Below are 26,496 nucleotides of genomic sequence, written 5' to 3' on the forward strand. Positions count from 1 at the left end.
CTTCATGGCGAAGGATATCCAATTCTCAGGCTCAACTTCACGACGAAGGGGCCCTGTACGATTCCAATTTCACAAACAGATTGACCCAACTTCACGACGAATGAGTCATCTGTAACGCATCAACACCGAAGTCTTCAGGTCAAGTTTCACCTTCACGACGAAGTATCTTGATCCAGAAGACGATTCAAAGGCCACTCGCCAAAAGCTTTGAGTTCGATTCCAACTTCACGACGAATGATATAGTGCTCAGAAGCTTCCAGATGAACTCGACTTCACGACGAAGGAGTCATCCGTAACTCAATTCGACAGGGAGTTATTGAAACATCAGAGTCAATTTTCAACTCCACCGAACGAAAAGTGTGTCTTTCAATCTTTGCCCTATCCCCGTTACACGACTATGGGCAAAGAGGGGCAGCTGTCAACACACCTTTTTCGTCCTACTAGGATTCAAACTCTCAAAAATAGGATAGAATTCTGCTAGGATTCAACTCCTAAAATAGGATAGAATTTTGCTATGTTTTAAACTCCTAAAGATATGATCCACAAGCACTATAAATAGCCATTGTAGCTCACTATTGTAACACACGATTGACAGAGGATTTACACACAAAACACATAGGAAAGCACGGAAAATACAAAGGCAAAGTTGTTGTAAACGATTCGAAAAGGAAATAAAAGGTAGCATCTTTTTTACATTGGTTCGTTCATTTCTCGCATGTGCACGTTATTTTTTTGAGATTTGGTTCGAATAACCCAAAACGTGGGTTGCGCCGATGACTAAAAAAGGGTGGGATTTCGAAGTTTCGAACCTAGATCCACCCCCGAGGCGTGTTCATTTTTTAAAATATTTAATTCTCCCCCTAAATCATTTTTTTCCTACTTTATTATTCTTGTTATATATGCATATTACTTTCTATTAATTTTATTATATATGTATATATGTTTTTTTATTAGTGTTATTATATATATATTTATATATTTCCTATTTTGCATGTATATATTACTTTTGATTTTCTTTTTTTTATTATTATTATTTTACTTATATATATATATGCTTTTACTTTTTTATATAATTTACTCATTTATTTATCTATTTTTATATTTATCCTATATTTATGTTTTATATTCTTTTACTTGTTTTATTTATTTATTTGCATTATCATTTTATTTTTATTTAGTTGTTTGTTGTGCATATATTAGTGTTATTGTTTTTATTTATATTTATATCTATTCATTTTATATTTACTTTATTTCTTACTTAATCTCCTTATTTTATTTGTTTTACTTTATTTATCATTTATTCATCTCTTCTAACCCATATTTTGACTTTTAAAGGGTATATTTGTAAATCCGTCAAAGGTAAGTAATTTTGGATCATTATTTTATCTTTTAATTTAACTTGTTATTTTTCTTAATTAAGACAACTGGAAATTACGTAGTACTGAAAGGGCGGTTCAAGGGTGCTAATCCTTCCTTGACCGTAACCGACTCCCGAGCCCGACATATTTCTGGTAAGACGCAGATCAGATAAGAAATAGGGTATCTGATCAACCCATTTATCTTTAAATAAATGATCGGTGGCGACTCCAATCCACATTTTTCAAGTCGAAGCCCAATTCCGGGACCCAACCGAAAGACGGTTGCGACAGACATGATTTTCAAAAAATTAAAAATTTAAATACTAAAACATGCTAAAATTAATAACTTAAATACTAAACACATAGTTTACCTAATTTTTATTTCTCGGCTCATAGGTTTTGTTTGATTCTGGTACCTCAAAGACTTGACGTTAACGGTTTGTATTGTTGTGTAATCCATCGTTAGTGTGGACAATACTAAATGTGTTTTAAAATATTTGTAAAATTTTAAAAAATAAATAATGAGTTATTCAATATTATAATATTATTTGCAAAATTAAATTTTATTGATAATTTATAAAAAATAACACTCATAATTTTATTAGTATATTTTAATAAGTTAAATAAAAATATTAATTATATAAACTTATAAATAAGGCCACAAACCAATATTATAGTAGATTACAGTAATGACCGAGGTCCTACATAATTTGACTTGGGGGCAATCAAAGAACCACCCACTCAGGGATGGCGCTATGCACGTGGTTGGAGTAGGGAGGGCAACGGATCAGTCATAGTCCGCGCACACACTCGGTTTGCTGCTGAGCAGAGTATCGAGGCATACGGCGGCCCACACGTTGTTAGCGACCGAAGGCTATTTTCGTCGCCAAAATTCTTATACACTATTTTTCAGATTTTTCAGTGGCACTAGTGTAATTCAACAGATTCCTGAGGGCTTTTATTGGTAAGCCAATCTAACTTGTGACCATATATAAAACAATTCAAGTTCCCCATCAATTTACCAAAAACCAGAAGTAAAACAACGGGAAGGCGTCTGATTGTAGGTGAAGAAGAATAAAAAGAAACCTAAAAGCTGTTGATAGTTGACTAAGGTATGCTAACGCCTTCTCTTATGACCGTTTATGTTTGGTTTTATGTTCATAATTATTGATTTTGGAAGATGAGTTAGCTTTAAAATTAATCAAAAATGATATTTTCTTTCTTTGGTATGTTTTTGTGTTTCTGATGCTGTCACCAGCCCGTTCTTTAGCTTAGGAAATGAAATTCATAGCTTTTGATTATATATATGAAGAAACGTTTATTTAAAGTGCATAGTGAATCTAATCTTGGAGCTGAGTTATTAATTGTGTTCTGTATGCGATTTTTTGTTTGCCTTTATATGGTTTGCTTTGGACAAAGATTTAAATTGGTACCAAGCTTTAGTATGTGAATTTTGAAACTTCTCCCTATTTCATCTTTTAGAGAAACCATGGATTCCTTTTAGCCACTAATCTAATCTCTGGCTTCTACCTATAATATGTTGTTTCTCTCTATTATCTTTTTCGTCGCTGTCTTGTCACTTGTGTTTCGTTGATTAATTTATGATTCGAAAAAAAATTGCTTAGGTTATATGCTTCTTCTATTGGTTTTATAATCAAATCTCTTTTGCTTTCTTGGATTTCTTTTAAGCAGATTGTGATTGCCTTTTGATATTTCTGCCCTGCACAAGTGAAGATGATCAAAATTGATGCATTCGGGCTTTTTTAATTTATGGAGATTTGCCTAGTTTGTTCTCTTTTCAGTTAACGAGTGATTTTGCTCAATCAAGCTGACTGCTACTGTTAGAGGAAGGTGTTACTTGTATTATCGACGAATTCTATTGTCACATCGGAAATTTGTCAAGAACACGGTTTCTTTGGAGGGTATCAATAAGCAGGTTATGCTTAGATGCAAACGTCTCAGAAACACCAAACTCCTGCCACTATCCACAGGTTGTATGACCAACCTGTTAAGGAAATCGATCAATTTTGTTTGCCTCATATCCAGATATTAGAGAACAATGTATGTTCAGATATTGGCAGCCAGGGAACTGGCGTCTCTTTTCAAGCTTACAATGACCATATTTTTACTCTGGAATCATCCACCGCAATTGCCAGTTTTGCTGCCTATGATTCCCCTTCTGTTATAAGTGTCTCATCGAGCAGGAGCCCGTTCTCCCCTCAAGGGTCTCAATCATGGATATCCGATCCTCATCATTCCCCTGACAATAATCACGGATCACCATTCAGTGGATCTTCTGCTGTTGATGATGATAGCATTGGGTTGAAGCACAAACTGCGGGAGCTGGAAATTTCCTTGTTGGGGCCTGAATCGGATGTTATAGACAGCAGCAATTGCTGCTTCAGTAGTGGAGCCCACCAAGCTGGTTCAGTGGCAGGCATGAACCACAATCAACTGATGGACATGATTCCTAGATTAAACTTGAAGGAGGTGCTTGTTGCCTGTGGTCGAGCCCTTTATGACAATGATATGTCAACAGTGGCGGGTTTAATGCATGTATTGGAGAAAATGGTATCGGTATCCGGGCAACCAATTCAACGATTGGGTGCTTATGTGCTGGAAGGGCTTAGGGCAAGGTTGGAGTCCTCAGGGAGTAATATCTACAAAGCCCTGAAATGCGAACAACCGACTAGCTCGGAACTAATGTCTTACATGGGTATTCTCTTCAGGATTTGCCCATACTGGAAGTTTGCATACACATCAGCTAATGCTGTCATCAAGGAAGTCGTGCAATATGAGCCCAGAATTCACATCATTGACTTCCAAATAGCACAAGGCACCCAGTGGATGTTCCTTATAGCAGCTTTAGCGAAACGCCCTGGTGGACCCCCGTCTATCCGCATAACTGGGATCGATGATTCTCAGTCAAATCATGCTCGAGGTGGGGGACTTAATATCGTGGGGCAAAAGCTATCAGAATTTGCCAAGTCATACAATGTGCCATTCGAGTTTCATGATACTAATATGACTAGTTGTGAGATTCAGCTACAGCACCTTAATGTCCATCCTGGGGAAGCCGTAGTCGTGAATTTTCCGTATGTATTGCATCACATGCCCGATGAGAGTGTAACTATCTGGAATCACAGAGACCGACTGTTGAGATTGGTGAAGAGTTTGTCACCCAAGGTTGTTACCCTCGTTGAGCAAGAGTCTAACACCAACACATCCCCGTTCTTTTCAAGGTACGTCGAGACACTAGAGTATTACACAGCTATGTTCGAATCCATAGATGTAGCTTGTCCAAGAGATGACAAACAAAGGATCAATGCAGAGCAGCATTGTGTGGCTCGTGATATCGTGAATATGATTGCTTGCGAAGGGCCTGAAAGGGTGGAAAGACACGAACTTCTCGGGAAGTGGAGGTCAAGATTCGTAATGGCCGGTTTTTCTCCGTATCCATTGAGTACCTCGGTCACAACAGCTGTAAGAGATATGCTGAAGGAGTATGACAATAACTATAGACTTGTAGAGAGAGATGGTGCTCTCTATCTTGGGTGGGGAAACAGAGCTATGGCAACCTCTTCTGCATGGAGCTGAAAAATCTCAATACCAACAGTGATTCCTCCATGGATTCTGTGAATTCTCCCCACATTTTTCTTTTCTTCTCTTAATTTTATATCATCGACCCTTTAGCGTGTGTTGTAAATTTATAGAAATATGAGCTTTAGCTTTGTGTTGTTTTTTAGTGTTAGAAAAAGAGACTGAAATTTCAATCTCAATGTACGTCTCTTTCGAAAGCTTTGAGCAGATTTAGTCGCTTCTGGACTGACAAAATTGAGACGAGGAGACTTAAGTTTAGGGTCAGTATGTTACGGATTTCATAAAGTAGTACCTACAAATTAATCGATATTGTTAATGAGATTAAATTGTTGTTATATTACATTTGATATTTTATGTTATATCATGTAAATTTAAATATAACGTGAAGTATATGATTCTGGTTATAAATATGTACATATGTTTATAATTTAATTTATATATTTTAAATATTTTCGAGTCAGATGTGAATTAAAAAATGAACCTCTAAATTGACAACTATGGTACTGCAAGCCTGTAAGGAACTGATTGGTACGAATACCTTGAGGATTTAATTGCAATGTGTTGAAGTTCACGAACCAATAAGAATTTAATCCATTATTTGGGAATATTAAACGAATTAACCTTTTTAAATTTAGAAAAATTTGATAAAAAAAAGTATAAAAAGTATGAAAGTAAATAGTATATTATATAATTACAAAATTATTTTTTTTTAAATATTTATTTTCCTAAAACATCAAATATCGAAATGAACAACATTTGAATAAATTTAACAGTTCCTGACTTCAATTTGTACGAAGAACAGGATCAATTTTCCTAAAGAATAATAATAAAGAGAAAAATAAATGCACCGGTTCGATCTGGTTAGTTGTTCTATCCGTTTTTCATTCTTACATTTGCCTTATTGTCTTTGATCTTTGGTTTCACTTCGTTTGTTTTCCAGATTCTTTCTTCCTACGTTCAACTCCACGTTTCAGGTTAGGGTTTTCCTTTTCCCATTTCCATTACTCCCGTTTAAAAAAATTTAATGATCTGAATTTTAGGATGTTTCATTCATAAGATTAGAAATGTTTGCAGCTTAATCATTAGATTTAGTACTCAAACAATTTTGAAATAATTTCTATATTCTCATAAATTATTCTCATTAGAATTGCAAAGATATATTTTTTTCTTAGTATTTGTTTTTTCAGGAAAAATCTACTCGAATTTTGAATTAGGATTGTGATTGTGTTGAATTCTGCTGGGAAATGATTATGGAAGAATTAGCAAGCAGATCAGAGTTGCGAAAGGAATTACAGAGAGAACGTCGTCGTATTAGGGACAGGGAAAGAAGGCAATCTATGAGCCTTGAGGAAAAAGAAAAGCATCTCGCTAGACGCCGAAGAAATTATCAATTGAGGAGACAAAGAGCTGAAACCGCTCGATTAAACCCGCCCCTGTTACCAATTCAACTGCCTTTAAGTAATGCTTTAACGTGTGTTTCTTATGCTAGTGCTCCTCAGTTTAATGCTGCTGATGCTTTTGTTAGATTCAATGATGAACAACATGGACCAATGCTTGATATCAAAAGTTCCCACTGTCGGTTCCCTTTACTTAACCATTAATGTTAACTTAGAAGCAAAACAATGTCTTATCATGTTCGTATTTAGTTTCTTGTTATGCTTTATTCAATAGGTTTGGACATCCCTGCGCATAAGTTAGGTATTATACCTGGAAAGGTACGTTTGAATCGCATCAAGCATCTGGCTCGAGCATTAAATGATCCTGTTGGTGATAGGGTTGCAGTTGGTGGGATGATGAAGAAAAATGGAACTTCCAATTGTAATTTTAACAATTCATGTCACTTTATATTGGATATGAATTAGTGTATCCTTGATACCATTTATTAATGAACTGCTCAATTTTGGATTATGTGTTTGAATATAAAATTTCTCTTTTCAGGTTTAACAGCCAAAGGATCGAGATTGAATCGTATTAAACGTCTTGCTCGGACAATAAGTCCTGCTATCCAAGAGACCCTTAGTCAAAGCCTTCAAAGCATAACAGATGGTAAGAATATACATCTACGTATATGTAGCATGACATACAAAATTCATTGTTGTTTGCTTTCGAAAAATTCAGACTGATGATGCAATTTCCAGATTAGCTGAAAAGGGTCATCTCTAAAGAGAAAATCATTTGATGAGATAAACTACGTTGTGTCAAATTATTGTTCTGGTAGCATTCAGATAAACTAATAGTTGTCTTTACGATATAATTTAGTTGGTTCATCAGGATTACTTTTCTTTGAGATGGATTATGATAGTTTTTTGCTATTATTATGTTTAGGGTGAGCATTTCCGTTGTACTACTGAAGAAACACAAATTAGTTATATACAAATTTATTGACTCCTCCCCCAGATTCTTTCGATTTAAGATTTGTAAGTTTATTACATCTTTCAGTCTTTCTTGCATAGTTGAGATTCTTTTGCTATTGCATTGTATATTCAACTTGTGATTATCAAAACTTTATGTATGAAACTAAAGTTTTCAGCGGTCATAGTTCAAGGCCTCGTGTGCATCCTTATAATCCATAGAATAACCTTTTATAACAGATGATGACTATAAAGAATTGGGAAACTCATGCTTTAAACTAAACCCTTTTCTTGTTTTGATTTATGTATATTGCTATTTACGACTGCAGGGTGGAGAAAAAGGATAATTGCAATGGAAGACGAGCATCGCGGATATATACAACTTGCTATACAAAAGGTTAGGTAAGTTTTGTTATTCACTTGGATCAAATTTATCCTGCCAGATACGATTTCTCATTTTCAAGTTTTAAATTTTAGTTTATGATAAAAAGGTAATCTGTATAAATCTAAAATTTTATTGTCAAATTGACTGTAACTTTTTAACTATTTTAACCACTTTATACAAATTTAATTTTTAAATGCTAACAAATATTAAGACACATTAATTTTACACGAAAATATAGTCATTTAAAAATTAGTTGACCCTATTCCCATATGTAATGGGATGAGGAGGAGGTAGGATAGTAGGCTGCTCCTAACGCCAGGTTGAGAGTAGCTTCCGTAAAGACCTTCGGCAGTCAGAATTATTAATTGTCCACCGTGGGACTCGATCCCACGACCACAAGGCTAAGAGCCTTGCGCTCTACGAAAATATAGTCATTTGATGAATCTAAATGGATGATTGAGATTAAGACATGTAAAATGTTTAATCTTACATAAAAATATAGCCATTGGAGGAATTTAAATTGTGATTAAGATTTTATTATTTTATTTTGGCTTAATATAACATAAGTGCACAAACTATATTCTTTTTTCCATTAGGTGTCTAATGTCTCAAACGTTATACTTTTAGGTGTCTAAAATATTATTTTAAAAAAACACTTCAAAATATTATTTAAAAAAAAATATTTTTTTGAAATTATAAAAAAATCTAAAATCTTTATAAAATTTTATTTTAAAAAAACACTTCAAATTTTTTTGAAATTATAAAAAAATCTAAAATCTTTTAAAAACCTAATTTTAATCCATTTGCCACTGTCGATTGTCGTCGTCGTCGTCACCATCTCAGCCAGTCGAAATTCTAACTACGTGTGACCGATTGAAACCTCCTATTCCAACCTCTAATTGTAATGAAAATTGGCAATAGCGGTGTAGATTGACAATCACAAAATCTTGTAATTTATAGTCACTGGGTGTTCGGTCGATTGTGAAAGTAAGAGAGTTTTGGTCGTAGGTGATTGATCGATCACATATCATTTGGTGTTTAATTGGTTGGTGACGGTCGACGGTGACAAAGTGATTGAAATTAGGGTTTAAAAACATTTTTTGTAGTTTTATAAAATTTTGGATTTTTTTCTTAAAGAAATTTTAATTTTTAATTTTTTTAATTTAAATACTTTTTTTAATTTAAATAATTTTTTTTAATTTTATAAAAACGACATGTGTCATTTAATGGTGAAATTTAACGATTGTGATAGATGCCTAACAGTGTAACGTTGAAAATGTTAGACATTTAGATTGATAAAAAAAATTCTAGACACTTAATGAGAAAAAGAATATATTTTCGACACTTATTTTTATATTAATTCTTTTATTTTGTCATGAAAATTAGAAAGAAAATATAAAGTATATTTTTTGAGTGAATTAAAAAAATACTAATACATATTATTCTCAATTATCTATTTAAATTAATATAATAAAATAGAATCTTACATAAAAATAAGTGAATTCTACTCCAAATGATATTTCTATATCCAAATTAAGTTAAAGATAACATAAAATTAAAAATTTATAGTATTTAAAGTTGAACACATATTTATCAAGTAATATATTCAACATATCAAATAGTTTTCATATCCAAATTTGATACGTCAAGAATTAAACATTAAAAATTCAATATTTAGTTATTTAGTAGGAGAGACAAAGTGTTATTCATAAAATTTTCAAATGATACAAATTTTGATTTTGAATTTTAAAATTGTCTTACCTCATTTCTCTTAAACATAGAAAGGACTTCAAATTTGCAGGCGATGAAGATGTGTTTGTATTTATTGGTACAGTGGTAAGATATATCATATTTTTTTATAAAGATAAAACGGACATCGAGAATAACCGTAAAAGATGTTGGATTTGTAGTTGATCTCATATGGTTTTTAGGCTTATAGTTGGGCCTTGGTCTTTTATGGCCTAATTTGTTATGCAAAACCCTAGTAGCATCCAAATTCAGTGGCGGCGAATTGCGCTATAAATTAGCATTATACACCACCTTTACTACATCACAGATTCAGAAGCCGTAAATCGTGTGGAAGTCTCTGTTTATAAAGGTTATTTGATTTCCTCTTCTTCTTCCTCCTTTTCGTGTTTTTGTTGTTTAATTCAATCGATATGGCGGAGGATGTAAAAATCCTTATCTATGAAAACGGGGCAAACTGAATTTGTGTTTGTAGATCTCCAAGATAACGCCATAGAAAAACGCTCGTTGACGGTCTTCTCCTCCGGGGAGCTCATCCGTTGGCGTGTAGTCTCATATTCCATCGCCTTGTGGAGCGGCGTCGCTGCTATTACCTCTTGGGACTGGCCATGAGTCAAACACTCAATTCTCCTCTCCTCTCTCCTTTTTTTAAGAATTCGCAAAATTTTTCCACTTTTTTTTAACTTTGATTTGTTTTCAGGCATGTGAATGTTCTTTTTCAAAAATGTTTTTGTAGAAAGAGGCCGATGAGGAAAACAATTAAAAAAACACCATCTTTCGGGACTGAATGGCTTTCATAAAGCCTTGCTGTTAAATCTACAATTCGGAGGCCTTTTCAAGGGATAATGATTTGCATTATATTTTTTTCTAACTGAAAGAATGTTTTACTTTTTGTCCTGCATTTATCTGCTATGATTATGCAGCTTCAAGAAATGGCTTTTCTTTCTTCAAAATCTTCTTTAATGGAGGTTCAATTGGGTCTTAAGTTGTTTTTGTTCTTTTCAAATTACATGAATTCATACCCTAGAATTTATTTAAAAAAATATTCTGGGAAATGAAGGTTACTTGATTCATTTTATATTAAATTTTTGTTATTTGTAATGACTAGGCAATCTTGCACACTTTTGGCGAAGGTAACATTGAACTGAACATTATATAAAATAATTAGTTGCGAATATGGTCCTTACCAAAGAATTGAAAATATATGGACGAAATGTCTGTGATATTGAATGGTGGAGTTGATATTTCTACGAAAAGAACACAGGCTGGTGTTGGGCCTGCGCAAAGTAAATGTACCGCAGACCGCAGTCTTTGGGTTGTACAGTGTTGGCCCATATGTCGTGCGAGCAGCTCTTAATGCGGAACTAAGTAGTCGACAGTTTGTGTAAAGTTGGAATTACCTTGGCCTTTTGATGATTTGTAACACCTTTTATTGTATTATGCCTACAGTCTTCTTGTGTGGCTCTAATGTAATATTGACTAATTTTTGATAAATAAACTCACTATTGGATTCTTTGTAATTACTCAGTCATCTTCTATTCTATTCTTTTCCAGCAATCTGAACATGTTATTAAGCTCCAAATTCCCCCCCTTGATTGGAAGCAATGTCCAGAGTCCAAGGCAAAATGGGAGCATAAATGCAAAACATAACTCAGAACATGGCATGTTTTCCTTAATCAGTATAGAAAAATTAAATGTCATCAAGCTACATTAACCATATTTCTTTTTAATCTGATTATATTTTACATTCTAATTCTTACCAATCAAGCATAAAGCGAATATTTCATAATTGACAAGCTTATGTGTAAGAGCCACATTGAAGCTTCTGGGATTCCAACACACTTCTTGCAGTTTCAATCACTACTTGTCCACTCACATAATGATGCCGACATACCGGCATGTATACATCAGCTCCACCGATCAACTCTGTTTGTGTCTCATCTGTCTTTCTCAATGTAAAAAAAGCTCGTTTCCCACAGAGTTCACATCGAGCCGTTAACTTCATCACAGAATTAGCAAGGGGAATTATATCAAGCACGGATCCAAAGCTCCTTCTGCTTGCAAACAGTTGGATTCAAGCCCTATTAGGGCGCCATGTACATGCATTTCAAAATGGAGTCAGATAAAAGTAATACCTTAAAAAGTCACCATCCAGCCCTGCAACTATAACAGTTTTGCCATCACGATCAGCAGCTTCACAGCAGAAGTCATAAAGGCCTTCAAAGAATTGAGCTTCATCAATGCCGATGACATCCAGCTGTTACATATACTGAGTCGTGAGTATATTTAACAATAAATACACGGAAGACTCATGAAGCTCAAGAAATACACAGCCATATGAACAGGAGTATCAGATCTTGACGCTGGCATATGTCAAACCTGATCATAAGCGTCAGTTCCAATTTTTTGTCTGAATGAGGATAAATTTGTCAATGGCCAACATGGCAGTTTCATGCCATCATGTGTCACAATTGAATCCAATCCATATCTTGTATCCTTGATTGATTTTATTACAGCCACAGTTCTGCATAAACCAGAGATAGTTTACGCCAGTAAACAAGAAAACCAAGTGACGATTATCGTACCAGTCAAGCAATTGGATTTTGGTATAGTAGAATAGAAATTATTCCTGATTTCCATCAAATATCAAATCGAAAGCACAAACTACAAGCATCATGTCACCATCGTTACGTTGCCAAAGATTACATATCCTTCCTAACCACACTCCCATACCAAAATATGGATATTTAAGCAGCATGTAACTTCCAGCACATAGATTACAACAGCAGTTTTAACAGGCTTTACCAACTAAAAGGGTCACCGAGTTATGTACATTTCTCAACACATACAAAGGTTATGTCATGTATGAAGAATCAAAAGGAGTGAGAATGCAAAATTTGATAATCTAATGGTTAAGCTACAAAGCGAGGAAGTGGTTGTGGATCTTAACCATTATATTAACAAATTTTTATCCTCATTCTTTTCCATCCCTCATCCTTTGTACTAAGCAAGGCCTAAGAGTCTAAGATCGAGATATTAAGAACTTCAAAATACTTCATTCAACCAGCCCTGCTTCTCAGTACAAGAACGAAAAAAAGAGCAGTACATATTACATAGGATTTTCAGGCGTCATTTCTATAAGATCATAGCATGAATCTTCTAAAACACGGGCAGTTTGTAAAACCCTTAAGTTTGCACACAATATCAACAACTTGATCTTCGGATATTAATAATGAACAAATCCAACATCAATCATTTATACAAGGATTCTTTTCCCATTGAATATGCATCACTGCAAGTGAAGAGCATAAGCTAATAAGGTTCAGCATCTGCCTTCAAACTTGTATTCCATAATACTCCAACAGCTTCACTCGGTTCTCCATTAAAATAAAGAACCTTTAAACCCATATTTAGTTGTTTGTAGTTAATAAGGAGCTTGGGCCTGAACGTTGGGAATATTTATAATCCATTCGCTCATTCATCCAACACCAGAGACCAAAATTTTAAACCAAAAAAGAACTAAACTTCACGATCCCCAGATCAAATTTTTATCCAAATCACGAAAATTAACATTTAAACCCAGATTTTAACTCAATTCTACAACACAAAATAGAACAAATAAAAAGGGTTTAACTTTAAACCTGCCATTGTTGCTTTCAGCTTGAATTCGGCGGAGCAATGTTGTTGTCTTGCCAGCAAACATGGGTCCGACGATGACGTGGACCTCACCACAAGGTGAAGAAGATTGGGTTGTTTCCATATGTGATTGTTGACTTGGGGTTGAAGAAATTGGGGGTTTTGGTGAAAGCATCGAAGGGTTTATGTGGAGAAATTTAGGGTTTGAGAGGTTGAGTTTCTTCGAGGATAAGGAGAAAAAAGCAAAAGGTTTGGTTATGGGGAAACGAAGAGAGAGGGGAGAAAATGGAGGGGAAATTAGGGACTTCATGACAGGAATAGTGGGTAACATTGATTTTCTGAGAGATTAATAAAAATCGAGATGAAGATGGAGAGGCCGGATTCAAGGAGTTCGCATGTTGAAGAGTGTAATTTGGCAATGCTAAATTTTAGGGTTTAAGATAGGAGGGAGAGAGGCGGGAAGACAGATTAGGGTTTAACCAACACAACATAGTCTTGTGACGGCGGCAAGGCAGCTTTGTTAAGTCATTACCACAATTTTGCCCCAATTTCTGTTTCCGCTACACTATGAATATTATATTTAATTTTAATTATGACTTTAATAAATGTTAAATACATCCATTTTCATTTTTCTCATTTTCTTATTTTTTAAATATATATTTTTATTACAAAATTATAACGGTATAATTCATATATAAATATATTAAATTATCTTATTAATACACTTTTGTATATTAAATTAAGTTATTTTTTGTATAAAATAAAGTAATTCCAATAATTACAAATTGAGATAATTGCGTCACATTCCTCAAAGTATGACTCTCATTTTAATTGGTTCCTAAACATTTAAATATTTCAATTCCATCCCTAAATTATGACCATCAATCTAAAATAGTCCTCAAACTTTTGGATATTTTAATTTTATCCTTAAAATATGACATTCATTCTAAATCGGTACCCACACTTTTTGAACATTTCAATTTTATCTCGAACTATACGTATATACCAATCACATCCTTTGTTAGTAAAATCGTTAGGCCAAATTATATTATATGTTTGAAAAAAAATAAAATTACATTAACCATAGTTGAAACTAATTTCATATTTGGATGAATTTGGGGATAAAATTGCATATGATACAATTAACTCTTATAAATTTATTCTAGAATTATTTTACACTTTTACTCTTTTAATAATTATATATAAAATAATGAAATAATAATTTAACATATAAAATGATAATAAATTAAAAAAAAACAATACCGTTCCCCGTCCACCTCACAAGAAAAGGTTCCTCTACTCTATCATGTTTCTACCGGTCAAAAGGAAATTCATTCCATGCAGCATTGCTTAACATACATGGAAGGAGCTAGGATTCTAGTTTAAGAATAAATATAATTAACAATAAAACAAAAGAGAAATAAAATCAAAATAAATCAAAATCTAAATCTAATAAATATGTATCATTATATATTTTTGATAATAACAAAATTAGAGGGGGGAGAGGCCCCCTGGAACTACACATAGTTTCGACCCTGTTAGCATAATTCTCGTTATTCACCTCTTACATGTTTAATATGTAGTAAAACTTTATCTTTCATATTACCTACATGGCTATAATCATTGGCGGATCTATTTTTTTTTTATAAAGTTGGGTATATATATCTTACTAACATAAAATTTTTATACAGAGTAAATATAATTAAAATTTTAAAGTAGTCCGAATCAACAAAATTAATAATTAGTAGAACAAAATTAAAATTTCAAAGTAATTACATGCCCACTCCACCCTTGTCATAGATATGCTAATATCTATCATATAAATCATCGATGTTTTTGGATCTTATTATTAAGTGTTGGTATTACACATAAAAACGGTGCGAGTTTGAGTAAATAAATAGAGTTTTGGGAAATCAAGTCGTAATTAATTCTAGGAGGAAGTATATCAGAAAATGCTCAAACGGTTGTTTTTGTTATTAAACATTTAAAAGGTATGTAATCATCATTAACTTTTATCAAAACGATTATCAAATTTATTAACTTTTTATAATTATTATAACGTTGCAATGACCAATTTGTAGTAGTTTGATAAATTAATTAATCATTTTGTAATTTTGAGGGAAAAAATCAATAACCAAGACGATAATTTAAATATACCTCTAACTTGTTTTATCCTTAATTACATAATATTAACATTACCCAACATCTCTTGTTTTTCTTTGGACAAAGTTGTTTCACACACTCCATTTATATGTCTAGGAAGTTTTGACAATGATGGAGGACCTTAAGAAAATACAGTCACGCGCAAAAACAACTAATCTCAATATCAAAACTAGATAGCTACCATAATAATATAATCAAGCAAAATCTTATTGAGAAATTTTCCCCACATATGTGTTAGGTTATGATCTGAATATTCTTCTCATGGTAAAACTTGGAATTGATTTCGTACTATTCCTGCCCTTTTCTATCGAAAATATCTCTTCATTTGAAACTCAATTTAATTATGCAGTATTAGAATCAAAACTCTACGCTTTTCGAGGTTTATAGTATTAAATTCACAATACGCGTGAAGCTGAAGTTGAGGAACGTGTAGGGATTAGGTGCATGTTAAAGCATTTAACAACATGACAAATAAAAGAGAAATTGGCAATATATATATAATACACGTGGGAATTATAACAAAGCATCTATAACTAAATTATGAGTTGGTTTAACAGAAAGTGTTAACAGATGTCTTGACGGATACGACTATGCTTGGGCCATGGATGAGCCAATGGACTGGCATGCGCATGTGGTGCCACGATGAGGTGCAGGTGAGGATTTGTTAGGGTGGTTTTCACCTCTCCAACCTTATATTACCTAACCCACCACCAACAAATCTCTAATCATACCTTTCTGTCAAGGTTCAACTTAGCTTTGCCTTCAACTATTTAATCAAACCCTAGCCCATCTTGTTTGACAACAGGGTTCTGGGTTTATTTAATATTACTTGATTTTCTGTTCAACCATTAAAAGCAATTGCCAAGTTGGGGACTATTATGCTCATTTTCACCTTCATATTCATCAACCGACACACCAGAAATCTGACATTTCCTCTCCCTCTCATATATATTAACCCCTTTCTCTCTTCTTATAATTTCCATCATTACGGTTGAAGCAGCCTGGTCTCAAACACCATGAGAGGAACATCGACGTTATTATCTCTTTGTCTCTTCATGTCATTGCTTTTATCATCCTATGCTCAAACATGTTCCCGATATACCTTCTCCAGCAACCGTGTCTTCAAATCATGTTCCGACCTTCCTGTCTTAAACTCCTTCCTCCATTACAACCACGACTCATCTGGTAAGCTCGAGATCGCCTACAGGCACACAGGGATCGGGTCGTCAAGATGGGTCGCATGGGCCATAAACCCGACCTCCAGAGGCATGGTCGGGTCACAAGCACTCGTCGCTTATCGAAGATCCGATGGAACCATGAGGGTTTACACATCGCCCGTCACCCAATACCAGACACAGCTGCGAGAGGGTGAGCTCAGTTTTGAGGTTTCGGATTTGTCTGCAACGTACGAGAACAATGAGATTACCATATTTGCTACTCTGGGTCTTTCGAACAATGGCACCACTTTGAACCAAGTTTGGCAAGAAGGTGGTTTGTCTGGGAACAACCCCACAAATGCATGTTACTTCTGGTCCTAATGTTCAGTCCATGGCTACCTTGAATCTGCTTTCTGGTGAGACTGCAACGACTAATGGAGGAGGCTCTAAGCTTAGAAAGAGAAACGTAAGTGAATGGCTTCAATCTTTACTTTTCTCCATTAATATGGGTTAATTATCTAATCAATAGTCTCTAATAAATTGTTGAAAGGATTACAAGTGTAATTATCTCATTAGTCAAACCTAAATTCTTCTTCGGGAACAATTTATCTGACGTGTTAAAAAAAATGGTGTCACAGGTTTACAATTTCACCGAATGTTTTTAGTTTGTTTTATGTCCACATTTGAGCTGGTATTAGCGTATAAGTTAAACTGATTGAAAGAGTTGACTGATACGATTTTGATGCTTTCAAGGCTTAATCAGAGCACTCTGAAGCTTAGGATATAATTAGAATCTCTCTCATAATTTGAAGAGGTGTGCTGAAATTAACCCTTTCTTCAATAAAAGGTGTTTCCTAGTTATCACTAAGCTGCTCTGTTTCTGACTCTGTTTTCGAAACCATTTAATAAAACTTCAGATACATGGGATCCTAAACACCGTGAGTTGGGGCATCTTAATGCCAATCGGTGCTATAACAGCAAGGTACTTGAAGGTATTCAAATCAGCCGATCCAGCTTGGTTTTATCTCCACGCTGCTTGTCAGTTCTCGGCCTATGTTGTCGGTGTTGCCGGATGGGGTACCGGTCTCAAACTCGGCAGTGAATCGCCTGGTATTCAATTTGACACCCATCGAACCATCGGTATTGTCCTTTTCAGCCTCGGAACACTTCAGGTATTCGCGCTGCTTCTAAGGCCAAAACCAGACCACAAATACAGGCTGTACTGGAACATATACCACCATCTAGTGGGATATGCTGTGATAATACTCAGCGTGATCAACGTATTCGAGGGATTCGACATCTTGAAACCCGACGAGAAATGGAAGAATGCTTACATCGGTGTCATTGTGGCCTTGGCTTTCATTGCTGTCGTGTTGGAAGCTTACACGTGGTTCGTTGTTGTAAAGAGGAAAAGGTCGGAAAATGCAGGTAAATTGCAACACAATGGCTATGGTGCTAGGTCACAGCAGGCTTAGAAACCTTTTCCAATTTTTGCTCTTTTTCGATATAAATTTTAAAGTTCAGCCAGTTTACCCTGCTTATTAATGTTGGACCCTCTGGTATATTTATGTATGAGATTTTCAGAGGGAATGTAGAAATTGAGGTTATTCTATTAACATACACTTTTTTGTGATCTGTACTTTATAAAAAAAATATTTAGTTTTTCTGAGATAAAAGAAGGAACATTCAACTCAATTCCGAATATGAACAGTAAAACAGACATACAATAATGCATATACTGAAATACATTACTGATCATTCTGAGAAGTTGAAAAAACTTGTATACTCCATTACAACTTCAGTTCAGTTTTGAGGTTAGCATTTGAAAGACGACGCTCTACGACAAAATAATCAAGTACACCTAGAGTTACAGGCTAATGGCATAACTACAAAATATTCTTGCCACGATGCCCACGGTACGAAGAACAAACGAACAAGTAGAAAAGAGAAAGGTCCTCACTATCTGTTCTACTATCAGATATAATTGGAAATTACCAAGGTCCTGAAACAAGAACGAACCATTCTATCAAAAAAGAAAAGTCAACACATTACAGAAAAGCTGCAAAAAAATGACCGACCAAGTTTAGATGCATTCTATGATAATGAACTTATTCAAGCAGTTATACCAACCAGTCAACACTAGCAGATCTATATCAGAGATTTCAGGATTGTTTAAATAAATGATGACGTAGTAGTGAGTCACGTATCCCCATCACAGATATGCTTTCGCATCCGATAATCTCGCGAAGATTGGCATCACACAATACCACCATTGAATTTGATGGATCCTGAAACAAGAGCGGAAAGCTCTTAGGAGATTAATACGGATGCTAGAGAAATAGCCAAGTATTTAAGCTGCTAGAGTGAGACTGGAGTTCAATGGGACGAGTCGCAAAAACTTATGCACCAGCTCCTACCTCCAAATGATTAACCTTTATGTACTCCCAAACGCGTCTTTCTACCTCTGCTGCTAGCATCTCCCTTCCGCCAGCACCCAAAAACTTGGCAAGCGCCTCGGATATAATTACAGGTTTGGGCCCTGGTTCGACACCTTCAGTGGTGGACTTGACATTTACCTCCCCTTTTTTAGTTTGACTTGATTCCTCTGCAAGGATTAGCAAAAATTAATAAATTCAACTCATCATAGACCAAAAATATATTTGCACCTATCAACACATACTTGATGGGTCAAAAGGGGTAATATGTTTTGCAGTAGTTTGTTCATCTTGAACATGTCAGTGCAGTCTGTCTCGAACACCGCACGTAAGGCTTCGTCACAAATTATCTTTCTCTTGTTACTCGGGTCTTGCAGGCTGTTCTTCCTTATATATGCCCACAGCTGCTTGACAATCTAAATCAAAAGGAAAATATACATGTTAGAATAGCAACACTCTAGCACTGCTGACTGAAAGTAATCTATGTTAATCCGGGGAAACCGACCTCAGTCCTTGGCAAAGCTGGCTCACCAACTATGGCTTGAAGTGCTGGTGAAACACTACAAACTTTGTTCAGACCCCCTGATCCACCTCTTCTTTTGGGTGCAACCGGAGCACTGCAATAGCATTTGAAAACACACAAATACTTAAGTAATCAGTAAAGCAATTAATCTCCATTTCGTGATAGAAGGGGACCACATTCATATCCACATCATGGGGCATAGAATGTTACTCAGCTGACACTAAAACCCCTAAGCTCAGGGTAAGGAACCCCAACTTAAGTTGCGTAAAACGTACGAAAAGGCCTAATCTTGTGCCAAAAATTCATATGTGCAAAACCCTAAAACGAACCTAATTTTTACGCAACCCTTTTTTCAAAAAAAAAAAAAAAATCCAGTAGAATGCTGCAAAATAGGAAAAATCACTAAAAAAAAGGCGCAAACCTTTCTTTGGGCACTTCAGTGGTAGCAATGGGAGCGGCACTTTGAGTGGATACATCGGCTTTCGTGACAACTGGCTGGGGCGGCAGCTGTTGATGTAGCTGGTGGTGCTGCTGAAAATGGGGCTGAAGCTGCGGCGGTGGTTGAGCGGTGAGAGGAGAACGAGGGTGGCGGAAGTTGAGTTCATGGGAAGGGAATTGAGAGTGATGTTGGAAAGCAAAACGGGGAGGAAATTGTTGGTGATATTGATAGGAAGGGAATTGAGGGATGTTAAAATGGTGTTTAGGAGGCTGAGCCTGGGTTTGTGGGGTACGGAGCAGGAGGTTGATTTGGTCCCTAATGAAGCCAGCTTTATGGGAGGTCGGCGCCTAGCTTGGCTTCCAGCTGCTGAACGACGCCGTCTAAGGTGGTGGCGACGCTGGGGGCCGACTGCCGGAGTAGGTTCTCCACCCCTCTTGCTATCTCTTGGTCCGACACCATGCTTGCTTCCTTTATAATACTGAACCAAAAAAAAAAAACGTTTGCTTCTCTCTTCTCTTTGTCTCTATTCCTCTCTCTATTCAACTGTTACGTCTTTCCCTGTCTTTATGTTTAATAAAATGACGGAATTGTCCCTCTCTCTACACTTTTGTTGAAATTTATGACACTCTTGCCCTTGACAATGCCCACTTGAGAGTTTAAATGGCGGTGGATTTTGCTAGTGACTGAATTTGGTTTATGATTCCATTGTTTGGTGTTGAGATGGAAGAATTTGGTATGATAAATGGACATAACGTCAAATGAGTATATGGGCGTGATTAGCGGGAGCATATAAATTCTTGTTGCTGCGAATGTCAAGCCAATAGTTTCAACAAGTTAATGATGCAGCTGGAGCTGGAGCTGGATGGAGTAAACAAAATTAAAGGATGATGCATGCACGAGACAAAGCACAATGGCTTTGTTAGAACTGGACATGGGACGCAAGTAATGCGGAGATGGTAGAGGCAAGGCATCCAATTCACGATGAAGGTTGGAATCAATCGACGAACCGCATTTGTTATACCATCTGCTAATTTTAAACCAATTCCTATTTAATATTTTAACTTATTTTCTTGTCAAAAAAAAAAACTTATTTGTTTAATATTTGTTATCATTTAATGAATGGATATAAACAGATACAATATTAAACAAATAAAGATGAAGATGGTTTAATAAACTTCAAAAATACACAAACAACATTCGATCCAATTGAGGGCCCGAGAAAAGTAACAGAAATTGGGCTTTGATAAATTTGGAGTGGCCTTAAAGTCCTAACTCTATCACAGAGTCAGCGGCAGATGCCAAAAAAAAAAAAAACAATGGCGCAAGTTCTAAACCTAAACCCTCTCCTCTCATCCTCACCGCTCTCCACCCGACCCGAATCACCTGCCTTCCTATCGCTCAACAACCCCACCCTCAGTCCCCGAAACTGGACCTCTTTGCTGCTCAATCTCAAATGCAACGGCAGATTTTCTTGCCTTTTCTCCGACAACCGGGAAGGTAGCCAATTCAACTCATTTCTTCTTTATTTTTCTATCTTTATTATGGATTACTTCATGTTAGCTGATACTGAATTTGTACGTTTATCCTATTTGTTTTAAGTACGGTTCTATGCTTCTTTTCATGTTTAATTGCACTGTTTCCTGATTTATAGTTATCTTTTCAGGAACAAGCCAGAAAAGCATTAGAAAGTGCACTTGGTGGAAAGAAGGCTGAATATGAAAAGTGGGACAAAGAAATTAAAAGAAGAGAGCAAGCTGGTGGTGGGGATAATGCCGGCGGTGGGGGTTGGTTTGGATGGGGTGGAAGATTTGGTTGGTCCAATGGTGACAATTTCTGGCAAGAAGCTCAACAAGCTACCCTCGCCATTCTAGGCATTATTCTCATGGTATGATGTTAACCTATATGTTTGTAGACCCTATCTAGAATCTGTGCTATTCGATTATTATTTTTTGTGTGTGCTGGTACATGATGTTGTTCTTTGTTGCAATTGCTAGTATCTCATAATTGTAAAGGGAGAAGTAATGCTGGCTGTCATCTTCAATCCATTGCTTTATGCTTTGCGAGGAACCAGAGACGTTTTGCCTATGTAACATCGAGAATCCTAGGAAAGATACGCAGATGGTCCTGTTGGTTCTGGCAATATGTTAAAAAGGAAGCAGACTTTCATGTTTTGCTAAAGAAAGTGTTTTGAGAAAATGGGGGAACAATTGAAATTTTCTTGCAGGTTCGGACATCACTTTTTTTTTTCTTTTCATCTTGACACTTGTGTGGCAATAATTGATTATTGCATTTTGAATTGTAGTATCTATAAATACATTTTTGAAACTTAATGAATGAGATGGAAGTTGAAATTTACATTTTTCTTCTCTTTGCTGAATTCACTGTATTTCTGAAATTTGAATTCTTTGGTCACCGCATTTTGCTTCTCATCAGCAAAATGCTGTTTGTTTATCATAATGGATATGGATTCAAAATTCTTCATTGGCGGCACTAGTTAAATTTTCCAAAGAAGATTACTTTCGGTGTTTTTCACTCAAACGAACATAACTGCCGACTCATTTTAATTGTGTAAACATTCTAGTTATTACACCATTATTGGAGCTGTGATTACATTGTTGGACTTCGGGCTAATACCGCATGATTGAGGCTATTACTGGTAGGCAGTGCCGCTATTTTTGTCTCCACTTGCTAGAATTTCAGCTAAAGAAAGCATAGAGTTCGACTGTTAGCTGGTTGGCTCGAAGCAGGTCAGTAGTTGTGTTCTTCATAACGTCTCTATTATGGTGACAGAGCCAGGTCTCCTTTGGTATCGAAGAATCCAATGAAAGTTTAAACGGGTTTTTGTTGAAGCATTCAGTTTTGAAGAATATATTACTGCACTATTGAATTTATTTGTTGAAATTTGACTATCACCATCAACGGAGGCATTGAATGAAATGAATCGAGTGTATTTAACAGGAGAAAGAAAGTACTGCACCAGAAAGAGAAAAACTTGCGGAAAGCATTTGTTCTACTTGTTTGTTTTGCTTGTGCTGTGAGGAAAATCAAATAAACCTTTGATTTTTTTTAAAAAAATCTGTTTGGTTTTCGAATTTGACTAAAAAAATTAATCGAGTTTATCTGTTATGTCATTAATCATTGTGTATTGTCATTTTAGCACCATATATCGACATGTTAAAACCATGAACGGTCACGTCGGAATCGAGGATCACATTTTTTTTGGAAAAAATTTGAGTCTCGCTAACCATTAAACCTATAAACCTATTAATAATGCAGTTGGATCAGTTGATAGTAGTCACCGGTTTATCATGATATTATTTCAATTCAAGTGAGAAATTAGATCCAAAACTTAATCCTCCCACCTCCAACACACTTGCATATCCCAGGTTTATAAATGAAACCATAGCATCCAAACAGAAGACCCTATAAGAGTAGAATTTCAGAACAATTTAGACAACTGTCTGATCATGCTTACAAGCTACATTATGCAAACTGTGTGCTCAGCCAAATGGAAAAATATATGAAAGTAAAAGTTCAAGGTAAGCAAAACGAGAAGCTTCAGGAGCTAGTGCTCGAGCTTTTTAAGAACATCTTGCTCGTAATGAAGACAATGGGAGTACTCATGCAGAGAATAGTAGTAGGTGGAGGGAGATAGCCTGTGGGAACTGACATGGCTGCATGTGAAATAACATTACGCTATTTTCACAGTCAAAGGTTTTTCCCTTATCAGTTCCTCAGCTGAAGCATGGTGAAAGTGATAATGTAGTGTCCGGTGAATAGTAGAGAAAGATTGCGCCATTTTCTGAAGAACCACTCGTGCCTTACAATGATTATGAAAGGAGGGCAGTGGATCACATTACGCTATTTTCACAGTCAAAGATTTTTCCCTTATCAGTTCCTCAGCTCAAGCATGGTGAAAGTGATAATGTAATGTCCAGTGAATAGTAGAGAAAGATTGCGCCATTTTCCGAAGAACCACTCGTGCCTTACAATGATAATGAAAGGAGGACAGTGGATCACATCATCACATTACGCTATTTTCACAGTCAAAGGTTTTTCCCTTATCAGTTCCTCAGCTCAAGCATGGTGAAAGTGATAATGTAGTGTCCGGTGAATAGTAGAGAAAGATTGCGCCATTTTCTGAAGAACCACTCGTGCCTTGCAACGATGATGAAAGGAGGGCAGTGGATCACATTGGTGGGAGGGAAGAAGATGGTCGCAGAGTTGAAACTGAAGAAGATGATGTCGATCCATATGGGAGAGGATCAACTCGGGAGAAGTCAAATCGCCAGGTTGAAATAGAAGAGACTTCCCTTCTCCTGACTGTTGATGTTTCATATTTGAGTGGGTGTCAATTGGCTTTATATTTCTTTTACTATCTTTAAAATGATTATTTTGTCCAGTTCTTTAGGTGCGGGATTTTGATTTACAAGTTTTTTTCAGTCTCTTTGTGGAATTTGAATGTATATGCATGTCTGGTATGCGGGGTATTGTTTCGAAGTCCCATGCTTACACTCATATATAGTCTCGAATCAGGACATCATCTCTACATAATCTTCGAACAGAACAGAGAAGGTGTATTGTCTTCCTGATGGGTATGGAATTAATGACCCGTCATTAGATGATAATATACGCTACGTTCTAAACCCAAGGTTTGCTCATATTTCACTTGATCGCTTTACTTGCTCCTACCTTCATTTTACTTTGTCCCTGCGTATCTGCAACTGTTACTGCCTTGTATCATTCTCTGAATATGTAGCTTGTTTGAAGTTCATGCCATAAACTTTTATGGGTTATCCAGAGGATCATGTTTTCGTTAAAGCTTTTAGCTAACAAAGGATTTCTGACGTACATGACCCTTTAGTGGCATTGATTTCCTTTCTAATTTTTCAAGTTTCCATTGGTATAAGAGGTCTTCACTTTTGAGAACCAACAGTTTTTTCTTGGGCCCGTAATTGCAGGTTTTTCCAGAGAACAAGTTGAACAACTCGACAATAACAAGCAATGGTCTCAAGCGCTTGATGGTTCGGACTACCTCCCAGCTCCCATCATCTTTGTTTTCAAAATCAAGGGTACATAATTAAGATATGCGTTTGAATCTTCTTTTGTGTTAATGTGATGTCATTATTTGTGCAAATCTTCAGATGCGGCCGAATAATAATTAAAAAAAAAACTGATTTTGACAATGTCACCATTCAATCTTCAATGAGAGTTACTCTTGTTCAATATACTTAAAGACGTTTGAAGGTGAGACTATAGGAAGACTGTTGGTTCTCCGGCAAGTCATGAATATTTCACGTGTTACAAAGATTAATTTCTTCCGAGAAAAGAATTTGACATAGGGTAAGTTTTATCATTTATGTTGTTGGACGATCAATCTGTACAATGTAATCACTATTTCGTACAAAACCTTCCAGTTATGGTCACTTTATACTGATTCTTGCAGTGAACTTTCCTGTGAAAAACATAGAGTCGAAGGACTACATTCCTCTGCCAGCACCGAGCTCCAAGTATGATCTGATTGCTAATATCGCTCATGAGACGAGGGTTTCTACAGGGTCAGCGGAAGTCAGAACAAGTATGCCAGTTTTCTAAATGATGAGCATTTTATGTGAGTCAAATGATACAAATAATGAATGATGCATTCCAATTTATGCATTGCAGGTGTGCTACATGTTTCTGAAACGCTTCCTCAGATGTTTGCACTGTCTGAAACTTACCAACAGCAACAGTAGTTTAGAAAAATTCCATCTTACTCGGTCGTTTGGTGTTGGTTCTTCGAGGTTACTTGTTGCTAATATTTGATTTAGTTTAGGTGAAGACGGAAATATAGAAGAATAACTTTTAGAATTTGACCATCAATTTCATATTATAATTTATTTCCACTGCGCGACATGTATAGTAAATACAAGATTTTAAAAAAGTTTATATAATAATAATTTGAAAATTTATCCTTTCCTTTTTTGAAGATTGAGTTGGACCTCGAGAAGACGCGAGAAATAAGATGATAATGAGATGGTTGTGCAAACCAAGACATAGCAGCAGACATTTGAGGAACTTGCAGATGGAGCAGCCATACTCAATAAATTCTAATTCTATAACCACATGATTTTCATCACACGGCTGTTAAAACCCAGACCCTATATCACATTTTGAAGCCATTGCCGCTATAAAGAATTGGAAATAGCCAGAGGGATAGAGTCATGGAAGAGATAATGGAGGTGAAGAAGAAGCAGAAGCTAAATAGTTTGGCTTTGGGAATGGTGATTCTACTGATGTTATGGTCATCGATGGCTACACCAGCTCTGGGGTGTTCCTCTAATGGCAGCGGTGGTGGTAGTAATAAGAACGGGTGTAAAGACTGCCTCGTTGATCAAATGAAATACGGTTGTCCCCGGTGCGTGCCGCTTCTGCGCTGCATGGCGCGGTGCATGTGGGGAGGAGCCTCCAGGTCGAGATGTATCAACCGCTGTGATTGCAACGGTGGGAAGCCGAGTCTTTCGGATTGCAAGAAATGCATGTCGCGGTGCAAGTGCAGTTGTGTTGCTTGAATCCATCTTTTTAATCCAAAGTATGCTTCTATAATTAGTTGGGTTTTATATTGTAAACTATTTCCATTATCCATGAGTTTCTAAGTTGAGTGGAGTTTAATATTAAATGTTTAATTTTATGTTGGATCAAAAATACAGACGGTAGTGATTAG

The 26,496-nt window shown here is 35.9% G+C and overlaps 5 protein-coding genes, 1 long non-coding RNA gene, 1 other non-coding gene and 1 pseudogene across 7 annotated transcripts; 6 read left to right on the forward strand and 2 right to left on the reverse strand.

The window, feature by feature from the left end:
* Positions 1–2,386: 2,386 nt before the first annotated feature.
* On the forward strand, positions 2,387–5,155 carry LOC120217197 (scarecrow-like protein 13). Its single transcript, XM_039214398.1, has 2 exons — positions 2,387–2,470; positions 3,051–5,155. Exon 2 carries the CDS (start codon positions 3,306–3,308, stop codon positions 4,953–4,955), a length of 1,650 nt encoding a protein of 549 aa, XP_039070329.1. The 5' UTR covers positions 2,387–2,470; positions 3,051–3,305; the 3' UTR covers positions 4,956–5,155.
* Positions 5,156–5,738: 583 nt separating this feature from the next.
* On the forward strand, positions 5,739–6,199 carry LOC120217199. The gene is made up of 3 exons (XR_005525135.1): positions 5,739–5,818; positions 5,899–5,932; positions 6,146–6,199. It is a non-coding gene; the product is annotated as an uncharacterized LOC120217199 (long non-coding RNA).
* A 3,981-nt stretch (positions 6,200–10,180) lies between these two features.
* LOC120217314 lies at positions 10,181–10,273 on the forward strand. Its single transcript, XR_005525142.1, has one exon. It is a non-coding gene; the product is annotated as a small nucleolar RNA SNORD96 family (small nucleolar RNA).
* An 857-nt stretch (positions 10,274–11,130) lies between these two features.
* LOC120217198 (thymidine kinase a-like) lies at positions 11,131–13,553 on the reverse strand. The gene is made up of 4 exons (XM_039214399.1): positions 13,082–13,553; positions 11,820–11,964; positions 11,576–11,697; positions 11,131–11,494 (listed from the first exon to the last, which is right to left on the reverse strand). Exons 1-4 carry the CDS (start codon positions 13,405–13,407, stop codon positions 11,239–11,241), a joined length of 849 nt encoding a protein of 282 aa, XP_039070330.1. The 5' UTR covers positions 13,408–13,553; the 3' UTR covers positions 11,131–11,238.
* A 2,668-nt stretch (positions 13,554–16,221) lies between these two features.
* On the forward strand, positions 16,222–17,939 carry LOC120217200 (cytochrome b561 and DOMON domain-containing protein At4g17280-like). The gene is given in 3 exon segments (XM_039214401.1): positions 16,222–16,753; positions 16,755–16,862; positions 17,314–17,939. Coding segments are annotated over 3 exon segments (1,164 nt in total). The 5' UTR covers positions 16,222–16,255; the 3' UTR covers positions 17,872–17,939.
* A 223-nt stretch (positions 17,940–18,162) lies between these two features.
* On the reverse strand, positions 18,163–20,252 carry LOC120217271 (annotated as a pseudogene).
* Positions 20,253–20,746: 494 nt separating this feature from the next.
* On the forward strand, positions 20,747–22,148 carry LOC120217272. The gene is made up of 4 exons (XM_039214453.1): positions 20,747–20,780; positions 21,130–21,290; positions 21,457–21,678; positions 21,788–22,148. The coding sequence occupies exons 1-4, from the start codon at positions 20,747–20,749 to the stop codon at positions 21,881–21,883; spliced, it is 513 nt and encodes a 170-aa protein (XP_039070384.1). The 3' UTR covers positions 21,884–22,148.
* Positions 22,149–25,871: 3,723 nt separating this feature from the next.
* LOC120217201 (keratin-associated protein 5-2) lies at positions 25,872–26,422 on the forward strand. The gene has a single exon (XM_039214402.1). It carries the CDS (start codon positions 25,997–25,999, stop codon positions 26,342–26,344), a length of 348 nt encoding a protein of 115 aa, XP_039070333.1. The 5' UTR covers positions 25,872–25,996; the 3' UTR covers positions 26,345–26,422.
* The last annotated feature ends 74 nt before the right edge of the window (positions 26,423–26,496 follow it).

The sequence above is a fragment of the Hibiscus syriacus genome, unplaced genomic scaffold (assembly GCF_006381635.1).
Source record: "Hibiscus syriacus cultivar Baekdansim isolate YM2019G1 unplaced genomic scaffold, ASM638163v2 tig00110186_pilon, whole genome shotgun sequence".
NCBI lineage: Eukaryota > Viridiplantae > Streptophyta > Magnoliopsida > Malvales > Malvaceae > Hibiscus > Hibiscus syriacus.

Coding starts and splice junctions, on each gene's coding strand:
- LOC120217198 (XM_039214399.1), bottom strand. CDS start 13,407: ATGTTACCCACTATTCCTGTCATGAAGTCCCTAATTTCCCCTCCATTT. Junction 11,965..13,081: donor GCTGAAAGCAACAATGGCAG/GTTTAAAGTTAA, acceptor TGGTTTATGCAG/AACTGTGGCTGTAATAAAAT. Junction 11,495..11,575: donor CTGGATGGTGACTTTTTAAG/GTATTACTTTTA, acceptor GTTTGCAAGCAG/AAGGAGCTTTGGATCCGTGC.
- LOC120217201 (XM_039214402.1), top strand. CDS start 25,997: ATGGAAGAGATAATGGAGGTGAAGAAGAAGCAGAAGCTAAATAGTTTG.
- LOC120217197 (XM_039214398.1), top strand. CDS start 3,306: ATGCAAACGTCTCAGAAACACCAAACTCCTGCCACTATCCACAGGTTG.
- LOC120217272 (XM_039214453.1), top strand. CDS start 20,747: ATGGTAGAGGCAAGGCATCCAATTCACGATGAAG. Junction 21,291..21,456: donor TTTCTCCGACAACCGGGAAG/GTAGCCAATTCA, acceptor TTATCTTTTCAG/GAACAAGCCAGAAAAGCATT. Junction 21,679..21,787: donor TTCTAGGCATTATTCTCATG/GTATGATGTTAA, acceptor TGCAATTGCTAG/TATCTCATAATTGTAAAGGG.